The sequence below is a fragment of the Thunnus albacares genome, chromosome 24 (assembly GCF_914725855.1).
Source record: "Thunnus albacares chromosome 24, fThuAlb1.1, whole genome shotgun sequence".
Classification (NCBI taxonomy): domain Eukaryota; kingdom Metazoa; phylum Chordata; class Actinopteri; order Scombriformes; family Scombridae; genus Thunnus; species Thunnus albacares.
The window spans coordinates 19,639,176-19,662,896 of NC_058129.1; the positions used below are offsets into that span (position 1 = coordinate 19,639,176).

At 40.8% G+C, this 23,721-nt stretch overlaps 1 protein-coding gene across 1 annotated transcript; it reads left to right on the forward strand.

Moving 5' to 3' along the window:
• The first annotated feature begins 114 nt into the window (after nucleotides 1-114).
• Nucleotides 115-23,553, forward strand: senp7b (SUMO specific peptidase 7b). The gene is made up of 22 exons (XM_044344349.1): nucleotides 115-387; nucleotides 2,102-2,216; nucleotides 3,119-3,198; nucleotides 3,282-3,437; nucleotides 5,161-5,258; nucleotides 5,745-5,863; nucleotides 7,026-7,389; nucleotides 7,478-7,590; nucleotides 11,517-11,642; nucleotides 12,978-13,011; nucleotides 13,192-13,398; nucleotides 14,329-14,555; nucleotides 14,640-14,722; nucleotides 14,811-14,927; nucleotides 15,644-15,766; nucleotides 16,189-16,281; nucleotides 19,776-19,852; nucleotides 21,109-21,167; nucleotides 21,534-21,577; nucleotides 21,665-21,733; nucleotides 21,945-22,095; nucleotides 23,273-23,553. The coding sequence occupies exons 2-22, from the start codon at nucleotides 2,103-2,105 to the stop codon at nucleotides 23,435-23,437; spliced, it is 2,619 nt and encodes an 872-aa protein (XP_044200284.1). The 5' UTR covers nucleotides 115-387; nucleotide 2,102; the 3' UTR covers nucleotides 23,438-23,553.
• The last annotated feature ends 168 nt before the right edge of the window (nucleotides 23,554-23,721 follow it).

Consider the following 23,721-nt stretch of genomic DNA (forward strand, 5'->3'; position numbering starts at 1 on the left):
GTTTTCAAAATTCATTTTTTAAAAATCACCATCATAAAGCATGTTTATATTAAATATTTCTTTTTTAGAATTTTTGTAAATGTTCCTTTAATTAGGACCGAATTGTTTACCAGTGACGTAAGCACGTAAAGTGAAATCCAGCGTCTTACGTCACGGATGTTGTGCTGCTGAATCTTTTGAGGAAAGCAGCTTCTGATCCGACCGGCAGCTGATAGAAATGTGTTTTTAACATAGTTTTTTTACTTTCTACCAACCGGCCAGCACATATTATCCACCACATGATCCGACCGGAGACTTTAACAACATTTAGCAACAACAACCAGTCAGCTAGCAGCTAACGTAGCTCACTGCTAGCTGTTAGCTGCTAGCTCGTCCAGCTGACGTCAGGTTTGTAATTTCAGGGATATTTTGGGTTTTTTTTGTTTGCAACCCTGCAATTAATTAATGTTATATCATATAAATACTGAACAAAGAATTAATTCAGCTCTGTGTACTTTACCCGAGGCCAGAACGGAGAAGCGTTTGTGCTAAAACTGCACTTTTGTCAGGAACCTCGTTAAGAAAATTAGCAATTTAATGTTTAATTGTTTAAATAATTTAATCCGCACCCGGTAGAACATGAATACATATATTTTATGAACCAGTAATGTTTCTTGATGAATTCGGCACACCATTAAATAACCCAATAGCACTTAAAGTAATATAAATATCTACTTTTATAATTGGCCCCCACATCCGTTTGCACAAACTGCTCCATATTTCAGCAGGTGAACTGAGGAAAGAAATGAGCAATATTTATGTAATTTATAACGCAGCTGGTTTAAAGTTCTTCTTGTCGGCGTAATAATTAAAAATCAAACCACAGCGAAGCTCCTAACAGGTCTGAAAAGGGAAGAATCGTGTTTAATGAGCTGCACTTACGTCTTGTTAAAAACCGCATGTTTTTAAATGGAGTTTGGTGTGACGAGCTTTATCTTAAAGCCACATAAACATCTCTAATAGTTTTCTGTATTTGTTGTTAAAAAGCTAGAATGACTATCTAATGATGAAAAACTCATAGGTTCAATTCCTGTAGCAAAGCAACTAAAACTGCTGTTGCCATTCAGAACATCAACTACAAAATGACTGATTTAATGACCCGGCTGCTCCGTTTTTAGGACAAATTTACCGCCATGTTTTAAGATTAAAGGCAATAATACTCATATAATATCCACTAATTAGTTTCACATGTCGGTCTGTAAGAGGATCAAGCACAGAAGACAGTTTAACGCTGTTGTTTTTAGTTTTCTGTCTTTTTTTTAAATTCATAATTTCTGCTGTGGAGTTCTGCTGCAGCCGTCAATATGTAGAAACTGTTGTTAATCATTATAATCGGCACATCGATCAACTTTGGGGTCACAAACAGCTCACTTTTTGGTGAAATATAAATATTTATTAGAATTTGTACTAAATTCATTCAGTTTTTTATGTTTGGACGCCTTCAAGGTGTTTTTAAAGAGTGTTTTGAATATTATGTGTTTTCATGTTATTTTTAGGTGTAATTTGTGTTATTTTAAGTGTTATTTGTGTTATTTTAGGTGTTATTTTAGGTGTTATTTGTGTTATTTTAAGTGTTATTTTAAGTGTTATTTTTAGGTGTTATTTGTGTTATTTTAAGTGTTATTTTTAGGTGTAATTTGTGTTATTTTAAGTGTTATTTGTGTTATTTTAAGTGTTATTTTAAGTGTTATTTTAGGTGTTATTTTAGGTGTTATTTGTGTTATTTTAAGTGTTATTTTAAGTGTTATTTTAGGTGTTATTTGTGTTATTTTAAGTGTTATTTTAGGTGTTATTTTAAGTGTTATTTGTGTTATTTTAAGTGTTATTTTAGGTGTTATTTTAAGTGTTATTTGTGTTATTTTAAGTGTTATTTTAAGTGTTATTTTAGGTGTTATTTTAGGTGTTATTTGTGTTATTTTAAGTGTTATTTTAGGTGGTATTTGTGTTATTTTAAGTGTTATTTTTAGGTGTTATTTGTGTTATTTTAAGTGTTATTCATTGTGGTTTTTTGCTATTTTAATGAAGTCTGACCTGACGTTTGTTTTGTGCGTTGTGACGTCAGCATGGCGTCACAGTTTAAAATCCCGAAGAAGAAACAGCCAGAGGACGCAGACTCCGCCCACCTGCACATGCAGTCTCCGCTGTCCCGCCTCCAGAGCTCCGCCCCAGAATTTAAGGTGGTATTACTGGTCTGTCGGCTTCTTTTTCTGAACTGTTGAGTTGTTTAAGGCGGTATCAGCGATCTGATAGTTTCTCTAAAGGTTTTTATCTGGTCTGTTGGACCATTTAAGGTAGTATTACTGATTACTGAAAGTGCTTTACCTGATCTGTAGGTCGTGTGAAGGTGGAATTGTATCTGTTGGTTCTGTTAAGGTGGTATAACTGATGTGTTAGTCCTGGTGAAGGCATTATATTTAATCTGCAGGTTCTTTAAGGTGGTATGATACCTGTTGGTTCTGTTAATGTGTTAATATCTGATCCAGTGGCTCTGTTTAAGGTGGTATCATTTGATTTGTCGGCCCTTTAAATGTCCTGAATCTGCTGTTAAGTGAATTTAAGGCGGTATGTTGTATTGGCTGTTATTTAGGGTGGTATATTTAATGTGATTGTTCTTCTTAAGGTGGTATAACTGATCTGTTAGTTCAGTTAAAGTCTTCATATGGAGTCTGTAGGTTTAGTTGAGGCCTTTCATGTTAACTGTTAGGTCTTTTTAAGGTAGTTTAAGATGTGTTTCATGGCTTTTAAGGCGGTATGATGAACCAAGGAGCATCATATCATTGTTTTTCTGTCATCTGACTCTTTTAAAGAAAATGTAACTGAAGGACTTTTAAGGTGGTTGTTTAAATGTGATATATTTGCGAGCCCATTTAAGGTGGTATATCTAACCTGTGAGTCTTTTAAGGTGGTATATTAGAAGAGAACAGAGTATTTACTTTCTGTTTGGAAGGAATTTGTGCATAACTATGTTAAAATTAACAAGATTGTATTTCAGACTGATGATTCACTGACTGTTTTTGTTATTTTCAGGCGTTTTATTGGGCTAAATAAGGTCTAATAAAGTCTTGTTTTGTCTGAGCAGGGTTACAGGGATCAGTCCGGGAGACGCAGCGCTGACAGGATGCATGCTGGGAGCTCAGTCGGCTCTACAAACAGACAGAGGTTTGTGAAACGCCTCCCGCAGGCCGCAGCGTTCATTACACCGGATCTAACGTCTCTAAAACATTCTCTAAATCTCTCTTCAGCACGCCGTGTAAACCTTTCTTCAAAGACGTCGTCAAAACTCTGCTGGGACTCAACAGCCCGAGCAGAGGAGCTTCAGCAGCCAATCACAGAGCAGCGGGAGGTTTGAACCACCAATCACAGAAAGCTGAGTCGTCTTCTGTCGGTTTCTCTAACGGGTGAGTTCTTCATCACACTTCAACACCTTCCAACGAACCCTGACGAACCTGTCACCTGTTCATGAGGAGCTGAACCGACAGATGGCGCCATAAAATGCAACCAAAGGCTGAAACGCTAACAAAACGCCTGCAGGTGGCTAAAAACATTAGATTTCATCTTGTTAAAGGCTTATTTTAGCACCTTAAGCACTCGCCGTCGTCTCTGATGGCTTATAGCTTTCTGATACCATCAAAATCCTTCAGCTGAACTCACAGAAACAGCATTAGCCTAAAACTGACATTTGGATATTTGACTTAGCAGTGACAAAATGTTTGCTGTGTCAGGACGCCAGTTGTCTTATTGTCTGTATCCACTTTTGTCTTCTTAAAAGTTCAGTTTTCCTGTTCGGCAGCTTATAAAGACTAACTGTCGGTGGTGAATCCCACCACTCATGTTGTTTGCTAGCAGACGGAAGCGACAAGGAGGCAACTTCACTCGATATAAAGTCGATGGAGAGCGATTTCCCCCCTCCGAGGCGATCTGTTTACGCTCCGTTTGTTGGCGAGTTTCATTCACAAAAATCTTCCCAAAGAGTGAAAAGAAGAATCAAGACACATCGATCAGCGTCAGTATCGTCTTAGAGGAGCCGACAGCGGCGCGTTTCTGTCAGAAACAAAACTTCATATTAACGGTGGAAGTTAAAGGAAAACATTTTATAAATATGAATCTATTAATAGACGACGTTAAACGACCAGTTCTCAGTGTTTTCAGTCGTGGGAAACACTGTTAAACATGTGTGAAACCTTTATTTTATGATGATTTATCAGTAGAGCAGGAAGTTAAAAACATCATATTTACTCAAGTGACTTAAAACTCAGATTTGTGACGTCCAACACATTTCAACTACAGCTCTGATACTGAGAATTGATCCTGTAATATATATATATCTATAGATCTGTCAGCTTTCAGCCTTCAGTCTCGTATCAAAATGTTAAAGACTTTTAGAACAAGACATTTGAAGACGTCACAGGACATTTAACAATCAGACGTTCATGTTCTCGTCATGAAAATGAATTAATCTCTGTGAATATTAAATTATTTTAGTTGCAACTTGAAAGGAAGGATGTGTGATGATGTCGTTCAAAGGAAGAGCTGACGAAGTTCTTATTTTGTAGACGTTTATTAGACGATGGCCATCGGGTCCATTCCATGTACAAAGATGGTCTGGGTAACGTACCACTGTCGATGCATAGCTTATATGGGGTTACACATCTGTATCTTATCACATGAATAACATGTTTTCCATGGGCACTAGATCAGTTGGGAGCCATCCAATCAAGTAATTGACAGCTGCCTCACAACATATTATGTGTCACAACATACCACATCTGGACCAGTTCCAAACTTGACCATGGATCCATTGTTTGTATCTCTAAGGTCCCCCAGAAGGGCCATACCATGTTACCTAAGGTGACATGCAGACTCTGGAATGTTTATGTCACATGTCCAACACCCAAAATCAGTAAAATACATAGGGTCAGATAAAAATCATACTAACACAACTGAAACATTTTCCCTCCTAAAAAAAACATGTAAATGATGTAAGAAGTTGTGAAAGTGACGAGTTTTCTTCATATGCAGGTTAAAGTCGAGTCTTAAAGACGTTAAATTGAGGTTTGTTTGTTTTTTTAAATGCACTTGTGTTGTTCTCACCACGCTGCTGTTGTGTGTTCGGTCCACCAGATGGCGCCCTAAGAGAGCGTCTGACCGCCTGCTGCAACCTGACGTGACCTCAGAGCGTCCGTCTCCACCACCACAGAAGAAGAAAAGTGACTCCAGTGGTGAGACATTTTAATCTAGGAAACACGTCTGCAGATCAACGTTTGAGCCAAAAACATTAATCCTTTGTCCTCCATCATTATTATTATTATTATTATTATCATCATCTGATGTTTTACAAAGTGGTTAATTAATTGGAAAAATATTTATTTTAAAGTTAATAATCATCAGAGTGACTCAGCAGAGACAGAAAAGTGCTGAAACAACAGTTTTAATCATTTATAAACCTTTAAAGATCTCCTGAGTTTTCTCTCTGTATTTAATATTTTTGGGTTTTAGTTTGTAGGATGAAACAAGACACTGAATTACGTCAACTTGAACTCTGGGAAATGTGATTTTGGCGTTTGTCCTCATTTTCTGAGAAAGTAATCTGCAGAGTTTTTTTTTCTAGAAAGACATGTTGAAGGTTTTTAAAGCAGAAACAGCCATCAGACAGAGAGAAATGATAATAAATAAATAAAGCTCAGTGTGAATATTTTTCCCTCCAGGTTCGTCTCAGGCGTCGAGAAGAATCTCCGTGGCGTCGGTGGACACTCTGGCGGAGCTGCGAGGCGACGAGCATGCTGGGAGTTTGAGTTCCTCGACGTGGAGGAGAGCCGAGCTGAAGGTAAAAGGTCAAAGAAGGAGGTTGTGAGCAGGGCGGTAGCCTAGCGTAGCCTAGCTTAGTTTAGCCTAAAGACAGCTAGCCTTCCTCTCTACACATCATCATCATCATCATCGAAACCTTCCTCCTCAACAGTCGCCACTTCCTGCAGAGCCTCACGCTCATGATGATGATAGTGAAGATTGTTATTTTATAATAATAATAATTTCATTCAAATCCAACACACAGACAAGATCAGACGTGGGAATAAAAACATGTTTCCCCTTAAAATAACGTTGAATAAAGTGTAAATAAATAAATAATAATAATAAATCAGTTCAGTATATTAATAACAGCTGTTTACAGTCTTAATTCTCCTTTCTGATAACTCACCACATGTTGATAATCAGGTAGGAAAACTCGTTAATATGTGTAATAATTAGGATCAGTGTATGTGATGGAATAGAAGCTTCTTTCCTCTCGATCATCCGTCCGTTTAATTGTTTGTTTTTGCTGCTTTCGTCCGTTCTTTTGGTGAAATGTCTCAAAATCTCATCATCAAAATCCTTTTTTACCCTTTAAAGCGTCACGTTGATACACACACAGTTAACTTTGTCTGTAAGAACTGATTCATCAATTAGTTGCCAATGATTTTAATAATTGATTGAAAAAAAATGTCCAAATTCTCTGATTCAGCTTCTTAAATGTGAATATTTTCTGGTTTCTTTAGTCTCTCTGACGGTAAACTGAAGATCTTTGATGATGAAACACTGATCAACATTTTCTGGACCAAACAACTAATTGATTAATTGAGAAAATAATAACGACAGATTAATCAATAATGGAAATAATCGTTAGCTGACTAATACTTCTTCCTGGACCTTTCAGCCTGGTCTCTTGGCCTTCATCAGCGGAGGGACTATTATTTTTTGTCACATTGTCCATAAATGTTTGTGTTTTACGTGTAACTGAGAAAACTGATGAAGGCAACCACATGTGGCTGAAAGTTCCGGTAAAGAAAGTAAGTGGACCTTGAGGTGCCTCATTCATAACATAGTGTTAGTTAAAGGAAGCTGATAATAATAAAAACAGCAGCTCAACATCCACTCAGCAGCTGTGTCCGGAGCTTTCAGTCACAGTTTTGAAGGTAAGTGTCCTTTAATCGGAGTGATGTTTGTTGTTTCAGAGCGACGGCAGAAACTCGCCGGAGTCTCTGAAGAACTCGTCGGTCTCCGGTTCAGACGACGACTTTGTGTCTCCTTCAAGAACCAGAAACAAACCTTCTCCAGAGAAACCTCTCGCCTCCTCCTCTTCCTCTTCCTCCTCCGTCTCCTCGGTGACGGCCGGCCCGTCGTCGACGGCGACGCCCGACAGGAGGCGGAGTCTGGAGAGGACGTCGTGGCTCGCCGCCAGCAGCAACCTGCGCGGCGATCCGAGGGAGAAGGAGAGAGAGAGGTGGAGGGAGTTCAGGGAGAGGAAGAAGACGCCCAACAGGTCGGCCGTCCTTCATCTTCGACTGAGGAAGGCCAAACAGACGCCGTCAGAGCCCAGTGGGTAGTAACCAACCAGCAGCTGTCGTCAACATGACGTCACAGCTCGGTTCTCCTCATTCTGGTCTTGTTCTGTTTCCTCTTTCAGTCGTGCTGTCGAGTGAAGAGGAAGAGGAGGGCGAGGACGACGCAGACGGAGGAAAGAAGACGTCACGAAGCAGCGGCCGACCGGACGAATCCCAAAACTCTGAACACAAACAGGTAAGAGACGCACCTGCATGCAGGAAGCGGATGCAACTGTGTTGATCGTTTTCGTCGGCTCTCTACGCTGAAATGTTAGAATTTGTAGCTTTTCTTCGTCCTGCGAAGCTGAAAATGTAACATTTTGGGGTTTTTGCACTGTTTGAAGGTCACCTGGGATGTTGTGACGGGTGTTTTATTGATCAAAAAATAAACAAATACAGCGAAATTCCGAAAAATATCTTTCAGGTGTGACCTTTAGACCCACACAGAACTCACATCTTTGATCTTTTATGTTAAAAATTCTGTTGGAAACGATGGAAAGACGAAGCTTTATGGACCAAAGTGTTGGATCGATGCCTTGTTGGATTCTTTACGTCGATGTTCCCAGATCTCAGCTGTTAACAGGCGGGATGACAATCTCTCAACATCTGGTGAAAAAAAAAAAAAAACCAGGCCGACTTTGACACATCTGCGGTCAAAGCAGTTTGTATCTAGGACACAAATTCCACGAAGAGCACAAAGGCTTCATAAAAGTCTCAAGGCTCAAGTCAGCCGGATCGTCCCTCAAAGAAACGCAGCGTCAAACAGAACCGCTGCTGTTTTCTACATGAGTCATGTTCAATGACAACAGCAGGGTTTCATTTAGTCTCCGCAGCTGTTCTGATTCTGAGTCTCCATCAGGTGGAGTCATGTGACCTCCAAAACCAGAAACTGTGCACCGATTAAAAGTCTTCTGATGAATCTGTCGGCTAAGACACATGTTAGAAGTTTATAATTCCAGCATTTAAAAAAACACAACGTCAACATCAGTAAGATATGTTAAAGCTGTAGGGCAGTAACAGCATATTTCTGTTAACATCACTGTGTATGTAGAGTGTTTAACAGCAGAATGGTTGACAAACAAGATCCAGTTTTACCTGAAAAGTCCTGAAAGATGATGTGCAGTAAATGCAAACAAGACAATAACAATATATTAATATATGACAACAAAACATTATGTCTTGTGTGATCAGATACAGCGACTTACACAAACAGGATCATTTTTATGCACAAGTTATGATGAACTCTGTCTTAAAGTCTGTTCATAGTGAGTGTGTTAGAGTCAGTTGGTCCAGTTTAACCTGCAGGACTTTCTGAAGGATTGTGTAACATGTTTTTCTGCCACAGAGGAAATAAATCCATGACGGGTGAAAACGAGTCCAAAGTGTCTTCTGACGTCTCTGCTGCAGAAACCGAATATGTCAAGCTGCCAAATACCACTGAGACAGATGATAAAGAGCTCAAATAGATAAACAAGCAGTCTGATAAATGCTGACTGCTGGAGAAAATCATTTTTGACTGCTTCCAAGAGCCTGGCAGGAGAGTGTGTGAATATGTAACTTTACTATTATGTAAGTTATATTCAGAAAGTATTTTTCCGAAAACAGCTGTTGGAAAATAGGGATCGCCTCATATTCAGGCCAATACGGTAATATGTGTGAGCAAGATGGTAACAAGATAATAACTTGTAAGAACAAGATCATATTATACCTGAGCAAGATATGCACAAACCAGATAATAACTTTTGGGAAAAGGCAGGAAATCGTAGGAAGGAGATAATATCTGGTGCTTGTATTGTGTGGGCCTGGTCCTTCTGGCCTGTTTCCAGTTTGTTTCCTGTTCGGACCCGGAGGACTGACCCACTTTGAGTCTCCGGTCTCGCTGTGACTCTGTTGCATGTTTGAGGTTGAAGTGAGTCATGTCGTTTGTTTGTGGGTTTACAGGCTCGTAAACAATCGTCAGCCCCTCGCTGAGGCTCTAAACAGATCCAGATTGGACCTGAATGGACTGTTGAGTGTTTGTTGTTTTTTGTTTACTGACGCCGGTCTTGAAACCAGCTGAGAATCTTAATGAGGGGAGGAACATGTGACCCAGATCTGCTTTCTGAGTAAAGACAATGATCCAGAGCCAGAAGTCTCACCAAATGCTGCACAATCAGGGCAAAATGTGTACCTGTGTGTTAATGTGTACCTGTGTGTGTTAATGTGTATCTGTGTGTGTTAATGTGTATCTGTGTGTGTTAATGTGTATCTATGTGTTAATGTGTATTTGTGTGTGTTAATGTGTACCTGTGTGTGTTAATGTGTATCTATGTGTTAATGTGTATTTGTGTGTGTTAATGTGTATCTGCGTGTGTTAATGTGTACCTGTGTGTTAATGTGTACTTGTGTGCGTTAATGTGTATCTGTGTGTGTTAATGTGTACCTGTGTGTGTTAATGTGTATCTGTGTGTGTGTTAATGTGTATCTGTGTGTGTGTTAATGTGTATCTATGTGTTAATGTGTATTTGTGTGTGTTAATGTGTACCTGTGTGTGTTAATGTGTATCTGTGTGTGTGTTAATGTGTATCTGTGTGTGTGTTAATGTGTACCTGTGTGTGTTAATGTGTATCTGTGTGTGTGTTAATGTGTATCTATGTGTTAATGTGTATCTGTGTGTTAATGTGTATCTGTGTGTTAATGTGTATCTGTGTGTGTGTTAATGTGTATCTGTGTGTGCTAATGTGTATCTGTGTGTGTGTTAATGTGTATCTGCGTGTGTGTTAATGTGTATCTGCGTGTGTGTTAATGTGTATCTGCGTGTGTTAATGTGTATCTGCGTGTGTTAATGTGTATCTGTGTGTGTTAATGTGTACCTGTGTGTGTTAATGTGTATCTGTGTGTGTGTTAATGTGTATCTGTGTGTGTGTTAATGTGTACCTGTGTGTGTTAATGTGTATCTGTGTGTGTTAATGTGTATTTGTGTGTGTGTTAATGTGTACCTGTGTGTGTGTGTGTTAATGTGTATCTGTGTGTGTTAATGTGTACCTGTGTGTGTTAACCTGTATCTGAGTGTGTTAATGTGTGTGTGTGTTAATGTGTACCTGTGTGTGTTAATGTGTACCTGCGTGTGTTAATGTGTATCTGCGTGTGTTAATGTGTACCTGTGTGTGTTAATGTGTATTTGCGTGTGTTAATGTGTATCTGCGTGTGTTAATGTGTATCTGCGTGTGTTAATGTGTACCTGTGTGTGTTAATGTGTGTGTGTGTTAATGTGTATCTGCGTGTGTTAATGTGTATCTGCGTGTGTTAATGTGTATCTGCGTGTGTTAATGTGTACCTGTGTGTGTTAATGTGTACGTGTGTGTTAATATGTACCTGTGTGTGTGTGTTAATGTGTATCTGTGTGTGTTAATGTGTATCTGTGTGTGTTAATGTGTACCTGTGTGTGTTAATGTGTATCTGCGTGTGTTAATGTGTATCTGCGTGTGTTAATGTGTACCTGTGTGTGTTAATGTGTACCTGTGTGTGTTAATGTGTATCTGCGTGTGTTAATGTGTATCTGCGTGTGTTAATATGTACCTGTGTGTGTGTGTTAATGTGTATCTGCGTGTGTTAATGTGTACCTGTGTGTGTTAATGTGTATCTGCGTGTGTTAATGTGTATCTGCGTGTGTTAATGTGTACCTGTGTGTGTTAATGTGTGTGTGTGTTAATGTGTATCTGCGTGTGTTAATATGTACCTGTGTGTGTGTGTTAATGTGTATCTGCGTGTGTTAATGTGTACCTGTGTGTGTTAATGTGTGTGTGTGTTAATGTGTATCTGCGTGTGTTAATGTGTATCTGCGTGTGTTAATGTGTACCTGTGTGTGTTAATGTGTACGTGTGTGTTAATATGTACCTGTGTGTGTGTGTTAATGTGTATCTGCGTGTGTTAATGTGTACCTGTGTGTGTTAATGTGTATCTGCGTGTGTTAATGTGTATCTGCGTGTGTTAATGTGTATCTGCGTGTGTTAATGTGTACCTGTGTGTGTTAATGTGTACGTGTGTGTTAATATGTACCTGTGTGTGTGTGTTAATGTGTACCTGTGTGTGTGTTAATGTGTATCTGTGTGTGTTAATGTGTACCTGTGTTTTGTCTTACAGGCTCAACAGGTTTGTCCTTCCAGAGACGAAGCAGACGAGCACACGGCGCCGCCTTCGTTCCTGCAGCTGGAGTTCGTTTCGCTTCACGCCGGCCTGACGCACGCCGACGCCAACGGGAAGATGATGGTGAGACATGACGGCTTATTTTTTTATAGTTTCACATCAATCAGTAACAGGTCATTTTTTAGCAAAAATCACACTTTTTCACAGTGCAGGTTCAGTTTTAGGTGAGTAACTATATTTGCACTAATCGGCTGTGGCTCAGGAGGTAAAGCGGGTCGTCCACTAATCAGAATGCCGGCGGTTCGATTCCCGGCTCCTCCGGTCCGCATGTAGAAGTGTCCTTCAGCAAGATACTGAACCTTAAACTGCTCCCCAAGGCTGCGGCGTCGGTGTGTGAGTGTGTGTGTGTTGGTATGTAGTGTAAAAGTGCTTTGAGTGGTCGATAAAACCACAAAAGCGTTACATGAGTGCCGTCCGTGTAGCGTTTACTACATGTACTTTCTGTACATACGGTACTTAATGTACATGTATGTAAGTGTGTATTCAGGTCACATTAAATAAATAAACACATTCGCTGGCAGGAGGCTCATGTTGGATGTTTCTGCCCAACTTCACACCTTGTTTCTTTCTTTTTCCAAGTCCTGCTCCAACACACACACACACACACACACACACACACACACACACACACACACACACACACACACACACTCTCTCTCTCACTCACTCACTCACTCACTCACTCTCTAATTTGATTGGCCTATAATTGGTTTCTGTTGCTTGTCATCTAGTTTTAATAATTCACATGTGTTTTCCAAAGTGCTTTCAGTACTTTTTGTTTGTTTTAGTGTGTGTGTGTGTGTGTGTGCGTGTGTGTGCGTGTGTGTGTTTTTAAAGACATACACTCACACTAAACTGTTGGTAGAACGAAAAGATAGAAACAGAAGTATGAACTGAAGTTCAAGCCAGATGTCTTGCGATGACATTTATCATGAAACACCAAGCTGGTCGTCACGGCAACCGCATCAGAAAAGAACCGCTGAGGCAGCCCTGCAGAGGTGATGCAGCGGGAAGCGAGTCAAACTTTGGCGTAACAGCTCGGTTTGGCAGAGAAACGTCCCGCCGAGGCTGTAAAAAGTTTCTCTCTTTAACGAGCAATTAAGCCGTAGCCTGAGCGTGATGGCGGAGCGTTGTAAAAAACCCAGGAGAGCGGCGGAGGAGGAGGAGGAGGAGGAGGAGGAGGAGGAGGTTAGTAGGTCAGCATGTCAGCCGCTCGCTGCTTTTTAAGGTTTTTATCTGAACTTTTCTGTTGATCTCATTCACTGCCTGGGAGATCTCATCAGCGCCGCAGATGCAGGGTTTTCTAACAATAGTTCATCGTTAATTATTCACCACCGAAAATAGTCAGTCGTTAAGAGCAAATAATTAACGTTTTGTCTGTGTTTTTTTTCTTTCTAGATCACTGAAAACGGCATCACTCTTCCTCTGAAAGGTAACAGCAGATTTATTCTGCAGATGTGAAGCAGATTTTTGAGATTAAAGTTGATGATTAAAGTATTGAGGTCACATTTTGACTTTTTTTGTCAATATCACAACTTCTCTCTTAAAATATTACGATGTTTTTTTTTTTTGTGGAAGTATTACGACTTTGTTTGTCTGTCCGTTCCATCAGGAGAGGAGGAGGAGGAGGGCGAGGTCACCGTGGTGGCGTCTCAGGTGCGAGGTTACGGTGTTTGGGACGGGGGCGTGGCTCAGGGCGGGCCTCTGCTGGATGATTGGGAAGGCCCCGCCCCCTCGCTGCTCTTCCTGTGGGTGACCGACGCCCAGGCGAACCTGCTGCAGAGGGAGCTGACCGCCATCCAGACCGCCACCGCCTCAGGTACACTGACATCAGATCACCATAATTAAAAAAATTAAAAATGTCTAATGGCGCAAATTTCATTATTATCTCAGAAAAATACAGAGAATTTGATAGTTTTTGATATCTCACATGTTGAAACCAGCCTGCCTCCAGGTTGATGCATAAACACATCAGTTATATGTTGGCACGGTTGTAAAAACTCCCCGTAGTTTCCATCATCACACTCTTTCCACAGACCGAACAGGCCAAATGAAACAGAGCTCTCACTCTGACACTGTTTCACTGAACCAGAAAAAACCACAGCGGAGGAAAACTAATCTGCAGAATTGCACTTAATAAAACATAAACATAAAAGCAGCAGAGGAACAGTAAATATATCTGACTGATACTGAACCAGCAGACCACACGGTTCATGTTTCTACAGGCTGCAGTCTGTGCTGTTTTTTTTTTCAGCATGTAGTGATTCATCCTGTCACATAGACCATCTCTGCAGCAGCGTTTCGCGCTGTAGTCCAAAAAAACGAGGATTTTCTGAATGAAGGCTTGACTGGAGCTGTGAAGCTTCATGGAAAATTAACTTCTGACAACTTCTGCAGCCCTCCAGAACTGGGCAGGAACCAAACAGCCAATCAGGCGGCTTCTGCTGCACCGTCGGCCAATCGCGGGGAGTCAGGAGGACTGATTTCATAGTCCGGCGGCACGTATTGATTATGGCTCTGAAATCAGGCGTACGGGAAAAACACCGATCGCTGCCAAAGAATCCTGCGGGCGGAAAACACACCGAGGTTTAAGCTGAGAAACAGAACGATGTTTCTGTCATTAAACACATTATTTACTGGGTAAACTGGTTCAACTGGCTAATAACATAACAGAGAGCCAGAAACCTCTCAGATTTGTGTTGGACAAAGAACACGTTCTAATTTTCCTCCTGGTTTTGTGGCTCTTCAGGCCCGTCGTGCTCCTTCCTCCTGCTGGTGTTGAAGGAGCAGCTGCAGGAGCTCCAGGCCGCCCTGCTGGCCTCCATCCTGGACATGGAGGAGTTCAGAAGAGGCCGCTCCTCCTCCTCCTCCGGCGGGCCGACCTCCCCTCTGGACTGGACTGATGGGCTGCTGCTCCTCCACAGTTGCCCCCCTCCTCTGGACCAGCACCTCCTCAGACTGCTGGGACACTGCAAGGTAAAAATGTCTCCTTGTCACCTCCTTTTTCACCAAAATCAACCAGAACAATCCGTCCAACTGAATCCAACCTCCTTCTGTCAGGAGACGTCCGGTCAGGTGAGAAGCAGCCACAGAAACAAGAAGTCCAACATGAACTCTTCTGGTCTGCAGCAGCTTCCCACCAGGTGAGACCAGCAGGAAACAGCTGCTGAAACAGTCGATTATAATAGAATATTGGACATAAACCAGTGGATGTGTGTGTGTGGCGTTCAGGTTGATCCAGTATCCGGCGGCGCCGTGTAAAGGCCGCATCACGGTGACCAAGGAGGACCTGGCCTGTCTGAACGACGGCGAGTTCCTCAACGACGTCATCATCGACTTCTACCTCAAGTCAGTGTTTTTCTTTTGTGATTATTTTAAACTGATCATAAACTGAATTTGCAGCAGCTTTTTAAAAAAAAACAAACATGAAATTTGACCATTTTCAGGCGTTTTTCATGCTATTTTTGCCACTTTTTTGCAGGTTTTGCAGTTTCTTTAGTGTAATACTATTATTCTCTGTCGTTTTTCTTCAGTATTTTTTTGTTATCATGACATTTATGACCTTTTTAGTACAATATTTTGCCAATATTTCATGTCACACAGCCATTTTCAGGCATTTTTGTGCTCTTTTTGCAGTTTTCGTTCCATTTTTTTGCCCTTTTATTTCCATTTTTTCCCGTATTTTTGTGCAAACCTGTCATGTGCATTTTTTTTTGCAGTCATTTTCATGCAATATTTCTTTCAGTCTTTGTGCTATTTTTCTGCTCTGTCATCAGTTTAAGACTTTTAAAGATGAACTTTGCTCAGTGTGATGACAACAAGCAAACGTCTGCAGGTCTTTGTGCTACTTAAAGGTCCAATAAAGATGTTTTTTTTTTAGATGTTTTGGAACAAAACGTCAGATTTTCAGGGTTCCTACAAACTTAAAATCACAGACAAAATCCTAGAAAATGATAAAACTGATTCATGAAACCGCGTATTGAACTCTCTGCACGTCGCCGTAGTTCCTCTCGGTCTCCAGTAGGGGTCGTCGGTGTTCTGAACATCGTCTGGTCCTCCTGCAGGTTTCTCCTCCTGGAGGGGGTCGGAGGCTCCGTGGCCGAGCGGAGTCACGTCTTCAGCAGCTTCTTCTACAAACAGCTGAGCAGACGGCGAGCTGCCGGCGAGGGCGACGCCCCCTCAGTCCCGTAAGAACCTTTTAATCGTCAACCAAAGAGGGGTTTTACTTCTCAAATTGTTGCAAATTTTAGAGGTTTGGAGGAGATGAAAGTATCATTTAAATTATGAAAATAACCTGAAAATAAAAATGGTTTTATGGGAATTTTAGTCTTAAATAAAAACACATTTAGCAGCTAGACTTTATTTATAAAAACAAGCTTGTTTTTAAATTCAAATTAAGGTGCAACTACAGTCACATTTTCTCTTCTGTCAGTAATTTTAATCGTCACAAGAAACAAATTTCAATTGTTCATCAGAAATCAATATATTGCAACTTTTCAGCTGTATGAGCTGAAAATAACGTCAGATTTTCATACATAAGTGTCATAAATTCATAAAAAGGACGATTTACGTGTCTCGGATACAGAATCAGTCTGTTTTTATTTTTCAGAGATCGTCACACGAGGCATCAGAGGGTGAAGACGTGGACTCGCCATGTGGACATTTTCACCAAAGACTTCCTGTTTGTGCCTGTCAATCAAGAGTAAGCAATAATATGTTTATTTCTCTTTTGTGTTTTTCTTGAAGAGAGTCTTCTCTCTCTCTGACCCACTGAGGTCAGCAGTTTGTCAACGCTGACTTCAGCTCTTTGTCTCAGATTTTAAAAGACGCCTTGGCGGCTCAGTTTGGGGGTTTTGACCTCTGTTGAGACGTTTCAGTAAAAACTCTGTGATTCTACTTTAATTCGAGCACCTCATCAGCATCTGTACCTGCCAACTGGGTCACAGAGGACTGAAGTCACCTCTGCTGGATCGGTTCTAATACTCGTCAATGACTTTCACAGATCTGCTGCTCGCTGCACTTTTATTATTGTTTCCCCCAAAAACTTTCCTTTCTCTCCGATCGTTCAGTCACAGCAGATAAACCTTCATCAGACCTCCCACCATGTTTTTAGGATTGTTGTGCCACAAAGTGATTGAATGTGCAGCAGCTTTTCCCCCCAAAATAAATGAAGTTTGTGTCAATTTTGTGCCTTTTTTTCCTGCCAGTTGAAGGTCGTTTTTGTGAGGTGTTTTTGTGTCACTCCGTGTTTGTGCCACCGTCATGAAATTTTTGTGGGTTTTTGTGCAATATTCATTTATGTTCCCTTTTTTTTTTTTTTTTTTTTGCAGATTTATGTGCCATGGTCATGACATATTTGTGCTTTTTTTGTGCAAATGTGTCATTTCTGTGTAATATTTGTGCCAGTGTTTTAGTGAAATATACTTTTTTTGCCAATATTTATGTCACTTCTGTGCAATGTGACAGTTTTCATGGATTTTTTTTGTGCTAGTTTTTGTGCCTTTTATGCAGTTAAGTGTCATTTCTGTACAATATTTGTACCAGTATTTTTGTTAAATACTTAAATGCCTTTTTCATACAGTTTTTGTCACTTTTGCACCATTTTTGCACCATTTTTGCACCATTTTTGTGCTGTTCCTTCCTTTTTTTTGATCAGATTTGCACCGATGTTTTTTGAGTAATTCACCATTTTTGTGCAACTGATATCATTCAGTTTTCATGCCACTTTTGTGTAATTTTCATGGTGTTTTGTGTCTTTTTGTCCCGTCTTCATACTTTATTGTTCCATTTTTTGTTAAATATTTTTGTGAAATACTCATTTTTATGGCACTATTGTGGTATTTTTCAGCTTTTTTCTTTCAGTGTGACGATGGGAACTCAGGTATTGCCACTAGAAACGAATATCTAGACTGAGTCTTTCAGGTAACTTCAGTGCCTCGTTAGCTTTATTTTAAATTAGACGTAGTTTTATTTGTTAACTTTAAAAATATCGTCGTTATAACTACTACTGGCAGTCGCTCTTACTTTGCTGTTGTTTTGATTGTTTTACTTCTAATAAAACTCAACACTTCCTGCAGACGTTTCACATTAAAAGCATTCCAGTAGCTCAAGGGTGTAATCCCTCCTCTTCCTGGAAGGCTTTAAATGTGAAAAACCGGCAGGAAGTTTTGTGTTTCATTGATGGAAATTTAAAAGAGAAGAAAACAGCAAAGCGAGTGGAGTAAATGACTGAGCTCTATTTTATCTTTTTTTTTGGCGGGACAGCGACAGCAACACGTCCGTCCGTCCGTCACTGACTGAGTGATGAAGTTACACCATTGGTCGGCCAGCTGACTGTTTTGGTTTTCCCCCCGTCGGCTGTCGCTCTTTGAAGACGCTTCGGCGCGAACGGTTTTCTGTTACGTCCTCGGGGGTGCGTTCACAGCCGTTCCGCTGACTGCGAGAACGGAATCAAATCAAACATCTGGTTACGCACTCTTGACAGTCCAGCACGGAGCAGAGCAGGAAAGAAAACTGCTCTCCGTGCGCCGAGAGGCACGAGGGGAAAGAACACACTCGAAGCATCTCAAATAATACTGCAAACCGGAGATCTTTTTAGTGGACGAGAGCAGGACGGCAGAGAATACGTTAAAATACTTGAACTTTTTACCGTCTTCAGTCCTACGTAGCTCCTTCACACAAGGAGGAAACATCATCTGGACAACGAGAGGCTAATTATTTAGGTGCAACAGTCAGAGCCTTAAATCCTACCGAGATATAAACTTCTGGTTAAACACTGTAACAGTCCAGCATAGAGCAGAGCAGGAGAGGAAACATCTGTCCATGCGCTGAGAGGTATGAAGGAAAGCATCTGCAGATAGAAACAGATGAAAGAGCAGAGTTAACAGATAATTACAACACTTATATGAGTGGAAAGTTTTATTCTTGCAGCTACATTTAAACCCTTTCCTTTGACTGCAACGTAGCTGAACCAGGTCATGCGATCAGTTCACTTTACCAGCAAATATTACTGCAGAAAAGTGCAGAAGAACATTTTAATATCCAGGAATTCACACTGTAGACACAACGGCCGACCCTCACTGTAGCAGACTGGACCCAGTATCACACCATCGACCCTCACTGTAGCAGACTGGACCCAGTATCACACCATCGACCCTCACTGTAGCAGACTGGACCCAGTTCACACCATCGACCCTCACTGTAGCAGACTGGACCCAGTTTCACACCATCGACCCTCACTGTAGCAGACTGGACCCAGTTTCACACCATCGACCCTCACTGTAGCAGACTGGACCCAGTTCACACCATCAACCCTCACTGTAGCAGACTGGACCCAGTTTCACACCATCGACCCTCACTGTAGCAGACTGGACCCAGTTTCACACCATCGACCCTCACTGTAGCAGACTGGACCCAGTATCACACCATCGACCCTCACTGTAGCAGACTGGACCCAGTATCACACCATCGACCCTCACTGTAGCAGACTGGACCCAGTTCATACCATCGACCCTCACTGTAGCAGACTGGACCCAGTTCACACCATCGACCCTCACTGTAGCAGACTGGACCCAGTTTCACACCATCGACCCTCACTGTAGCAGACTGGACCCAGTTTCACACCATCGACCCTCACTGTAGCAGACTGGACCCAGTTTCACACCATCGACCTCAGACTCTGTAGATGTTGATGCAGTTTGACGTGTAGTTTGTGTTTTATAGACATGTCTGGTTATTATTTTGCTGTCTTACCTGAACCTGAGCATTGGTGATACCTTAATAAATTGATCGATCAGCCGTCCGTCCAAGCTGGACATCTATCATGTGTTTTGAACCAGTGATGTTACTTTATAAGCTATAGAGGAGAGACATGACCAGTTATGGAGTGTTTCCCACACACGTCTACATGGGAAGACACTGGGTCCCACAGCTTCCTCTCATGTCTTGTCTCCGGATCGCTTGAAGCCATAAAGTTTTCCTGTTTTGGATCCCTTTCTGTTCCAGAGGAAGGAACCAGAGATCTGGATTTGTGTGTTTTATTTGTTTTACAACCTTGCAACACAACAGCTTGTCCTGCATTTTGCTGTTTCTCCCCCGTTTGCGTGACTCGGGCGTTTATGACGACGCCGGTCTGGTCTACACAGCAGGGTCCAGCTATATTCTAGGTTTTGTTTAGTCTTGTTTATCTGTTTTCAGAGCTCACTGGTACCTGGTGGTGGTTTGTTTCCCGGGTCTGGAGGAGGTTCGGTACGAGGAGCGTCAGAGCCGGACAGGTGAGATTTACCTGCGTAGACGAGACGTTTGCGGCAGTTTTTAACACAGCGTCTCTAATCGTCACCAGAGGTGTTTGTGTTGTTTAGCCGCCAGTTTTCGGGGGAATTTGGGGCGCCGTGCTCGCCCAGCACTGATTAAAACTTCATGTTGGAGGCGGCACATGTGGGAATTACTCAGCATTTTACACCAAAAATTAAAGGATTAAGTGTTCCAGATGTAAATATCGTCTCCTCTGAAGACGCCAAGCTCCAACCTCTGGTGTCGGAGACGTCTTAGTTGTCAGTTTTTATCTTTATTTTTCTATAAATAAGCTTGTAATAAAAGGAAAGACTGAGTGGAAATTACATCTCAGATAATCCATCGACTGCTCCAACAGTCTGAACTCCATGTTTCCATTTCTTACAGACGAAAGTGTTTATTTGCTATTTGTACCATATTTATTCTTGATATCTCTTCCGGCTGCTTATAAGAGCTAAAAACACTTGAGTCGCTGCTTTCCACCAGCGAGGCCTCAGAATCATCTGGACATTTTAAATCCTTTTTAAATTACTTTCTGGTAGTTTAATTTATACATTTATGCAACATACATGTATATTTATGCTCAGGGATGATTTTCAGGTTATAAGGCTAAAACCAGACCAAAGTGCGGCCAAACTAAAAGATGGAAACAGTTCAACTTCTTCCTGCCTGAAACACATGAACAGTGGAAAATAAAGTGATTGTTGCTGTTTCAGATCCTTTATTATCAACACAGCAATGAAAATTCTCTCTTAGCTGAAAGAATTACACAGTAAATGTACTTGAAGTATTTAAGTAAAAATGCTGATTTGGTCCGTCTGATATGATGCAACATATCAGTCACATATCTGTTGATAAAATGATGTAACTGACAGAAATGAAAGGACATCCCCCCCGCCGCAGGAAAATGTCATTTTTACAATGAGCCGCATTTCGTTGCTCTTTGTGGATTCAGTGTAACAACTTATTTTAATGTTATAATTTTCATGTAATTTTCATTCTGTTTTTGTGCTTTTTACCAATTTCTGTGCGATACTTGCACCATTTTTGCACCATTTTTCTTCCAAATCTACTATTACTGAGTATTTTATATATTTAGTTTTGCCATTTTTGTGACATTATTTGACAACTTTTGCCTCTTTTGTTCACTAATAAGGTTTCTCTCTGTATCCAGACCCTTCTGTAACATTATAAAAAAGTGAAACTTGACATTATGTTGTTTATGTTTATTTCTCAGGTGATTCAGGGCGACCTGCAGGAAACCGAGTCGTCAGTCTGAGATCACAGCAGCTGCCGGTAAATACAAGGGTAGTTTAAAAGACCTGGTTTCACAGCGAGTTATGTGTCTGAGTGTTTCTCTGAATCAAACAGATATAACAGAGCTAGGCTAGCTGTTCCTACCTGTTTCCAGTTTTTATGCTAAGCTAAGCTAAGCTAAGCAGCTGCTAGCTGTAGCTTCATATGAGGAATCAGTCTGAACGTCTGACTCTCAGAGAGGAAGAGAAGAAGAAGATTTATTTCATTGGATGCATCATCTAATAGAAGATTAAGTGAAGGGTTTAATGACCAGGACGCCATGTTGTCTCTGACTGAAGCAGCAGGTTCTTCGTCATGTTTCTTTCTGTAATATGAAGAAGAGTTTCTCTGTGTTTGGTTTGTCAGGAGTGCACTCAGCAGGGCTGGCAGAGGGACAAGGCGTTAAAGAGGTGAGTCTTCAGGGGAAACTGATCAGAAATAAAGTTTTGTTTGGGACTGGAGGTGTCTGATGAGGTGGTCCTGGTCCTCCTCTGCAGGCCCTGCATCCTGGTCATGGACTCTCTGAAGCTGTCGTACCACGAGAACGTCTGCAGGCTGCTGCGAGAGTGAGAAACACTTCTGTGACTTTATCAGATAAACAGCTGCTGCTCTCAGGTTTATCGGCTGTGTTGAGACATTTTTAGTCGTGTTTACAGCCTGTTTGATATGAAATAGTTCCTGTAAGAACAGTTTCCTTAAAGATGACCTGGAATTAAATTCTAAAACTAAAATATAACGATCTAATATTGTGCGTTTTGTTCCGTTTGTGTTGTTCAGCTACCTGCAGGTGGAGTGGGAGGTCCGGAGGGGGACGCCTCGTCTCTTCACGTCAGACAGCATGAGGAGCTTCAACTGCAGAGTTCCTCAGCAGGACAACAGCAGCGACTGCGGCCTTTACCTGCTGCAGTACGTGGAGAGCTTCCTGCAGGTAAACAACCAGGAGATTCATCACCTGTGAAAATAATACCATAAATAAACCAGATGATGTCATAATAACATTACTAAGCAGTGGAGAGTAACTAAGTACATTTACTCAGTTTTGAGGTACTTGTACTTTACTTGAGTATTTCCATGTGATGCTACTTTCTACATCTCAGAGGGAAATATTGTACTTTCTACTCCACTACATTTATTTGACAGCTTTAGTTACTTTTCAGATGAAGATTTGACACAATGGATAATATAACAAGCTTTTAAAATACAACACATTGTTAAAGATGAAACCAGTGGTTTCCAACCTTTTTGTCTTTTGACGTCTTACAAAAAGCAGTGTGTAGTCGGGGTCACATTTCACATGTCTATGAGTTGTTAACAGCTCCACCAAATAGTGATTTTTCCCTCTAAACTTCTCACATGCTTTCATTTCAATAAATGTTCAAATGATCCAATATTTCAGCAAAAATCAAAGATTAGAGAAAAAGTCCAAAAACTGAAAACAGATTTGTGTATCAGAACTTTGTTTTTTCTTCTTTCCTCTCCCATTAATCATCTCACCACCCCTCAGATTTATCTGCTGACCCTTTGGAGGGGACCGACCCCTAGGTTGGGAACCACTGGACTAAACTAGCTAACTGTATATAAAGTAGTGTAAACTAGCTCCACCTCCAGCAGCTACAACAGTAACATGCTGCTCTAACACTGATGCTTCACTATTAATAATCTAATGATGTCATATATAATAATATATCAGTCAGAGGGACCAAACCACTACTTTTACTGCAATACTTTAACTACATCAAGCTCATAATACTTATGTACTTTTACTTGTACTGTAGTATTTTGACAGTATTTTACTGCAGTAAAGTGAATATTTCCTCCACCGCTGATTAAAATGACTTCATTATTTTAATCGTAACATTCAGAAGTAGAAATATATTTATTGGTGACTGTTGATGAGTTTTTTACGTCTTGTTAATATTTATAAACTGCTGATAAAAATCAAATATCTAAATCAGTCTCCCGTTAGCCGCTGAGCTAACCTAACGTTAGCTAACCTAACGTTAGCTAACCTAACGTTAGCTAACCTAACGTTAGGTTAGCTAACGTTAGCTAACGTTATGATGGCGTTAATGGCGTAAATCGAGCTCTCTGATTTGGCTCCGCAGAACCCCGTGGTGCACTTTGACCTCCCTACACGTTTGGACAACTGGTTTCCGCGGCAACGAGTGCGACAGAAGCGCGAGGAGATCGGCAGTCTGATAATGAGGATGCACGAGAGTCAGCAGCAGAACGACCGAAGGACCAAAACAAACAAAAACAAAGAGCGATAATTTAACCGTGCAATAAATTATTTCTATTTTTCTAGACTATTAATATATTTTGTAAACTTTCAAACTGCTGTCAAACTATTGTAAATGTTTGCTATAATAAACTTTCTTACAATGAATATTAAAGTGTTTGTCTGCTGCTTTGTATTCTATAAAATAACTGATTTATTTTAATATAAAGCCTTCAATCTTTGTTCTGAGACTGTTTTTTTTTTTTTGTTTGTTTTCTGGCTGAAATCAACATTCAGACGACCTCCAAACACACATAAATGTTGCTGTGGTTTGGA

What these genes read in the sequence shown, in the direction of transcription:
- senp7b (XM_044344349.1), top strand. Translation starts at nt 2,103, where the DNA reads ATGGCGTCACAGTTTAAAATCCCGAAGAAGAAACAGCCAGAGGACGCA. An exon ending in ACGCCAACGGGAAGATGATG is followed by an intron (nt 11,643 to 12,977) that starts GTGAGACATGAC and finishes TTTTCTTTCTAG; the next exon opens with ATCACTGAAAACGGCATCAC. An exon ending in ACGTGGAGAGCTTCCTGCAG is followed by an intron (nt 22,096 to 23,272) that starts GTAAACAACCAG and finishes TTGGCTCCGCAG; the next exon opens with AACCCCGTGGTGCACTTTGA.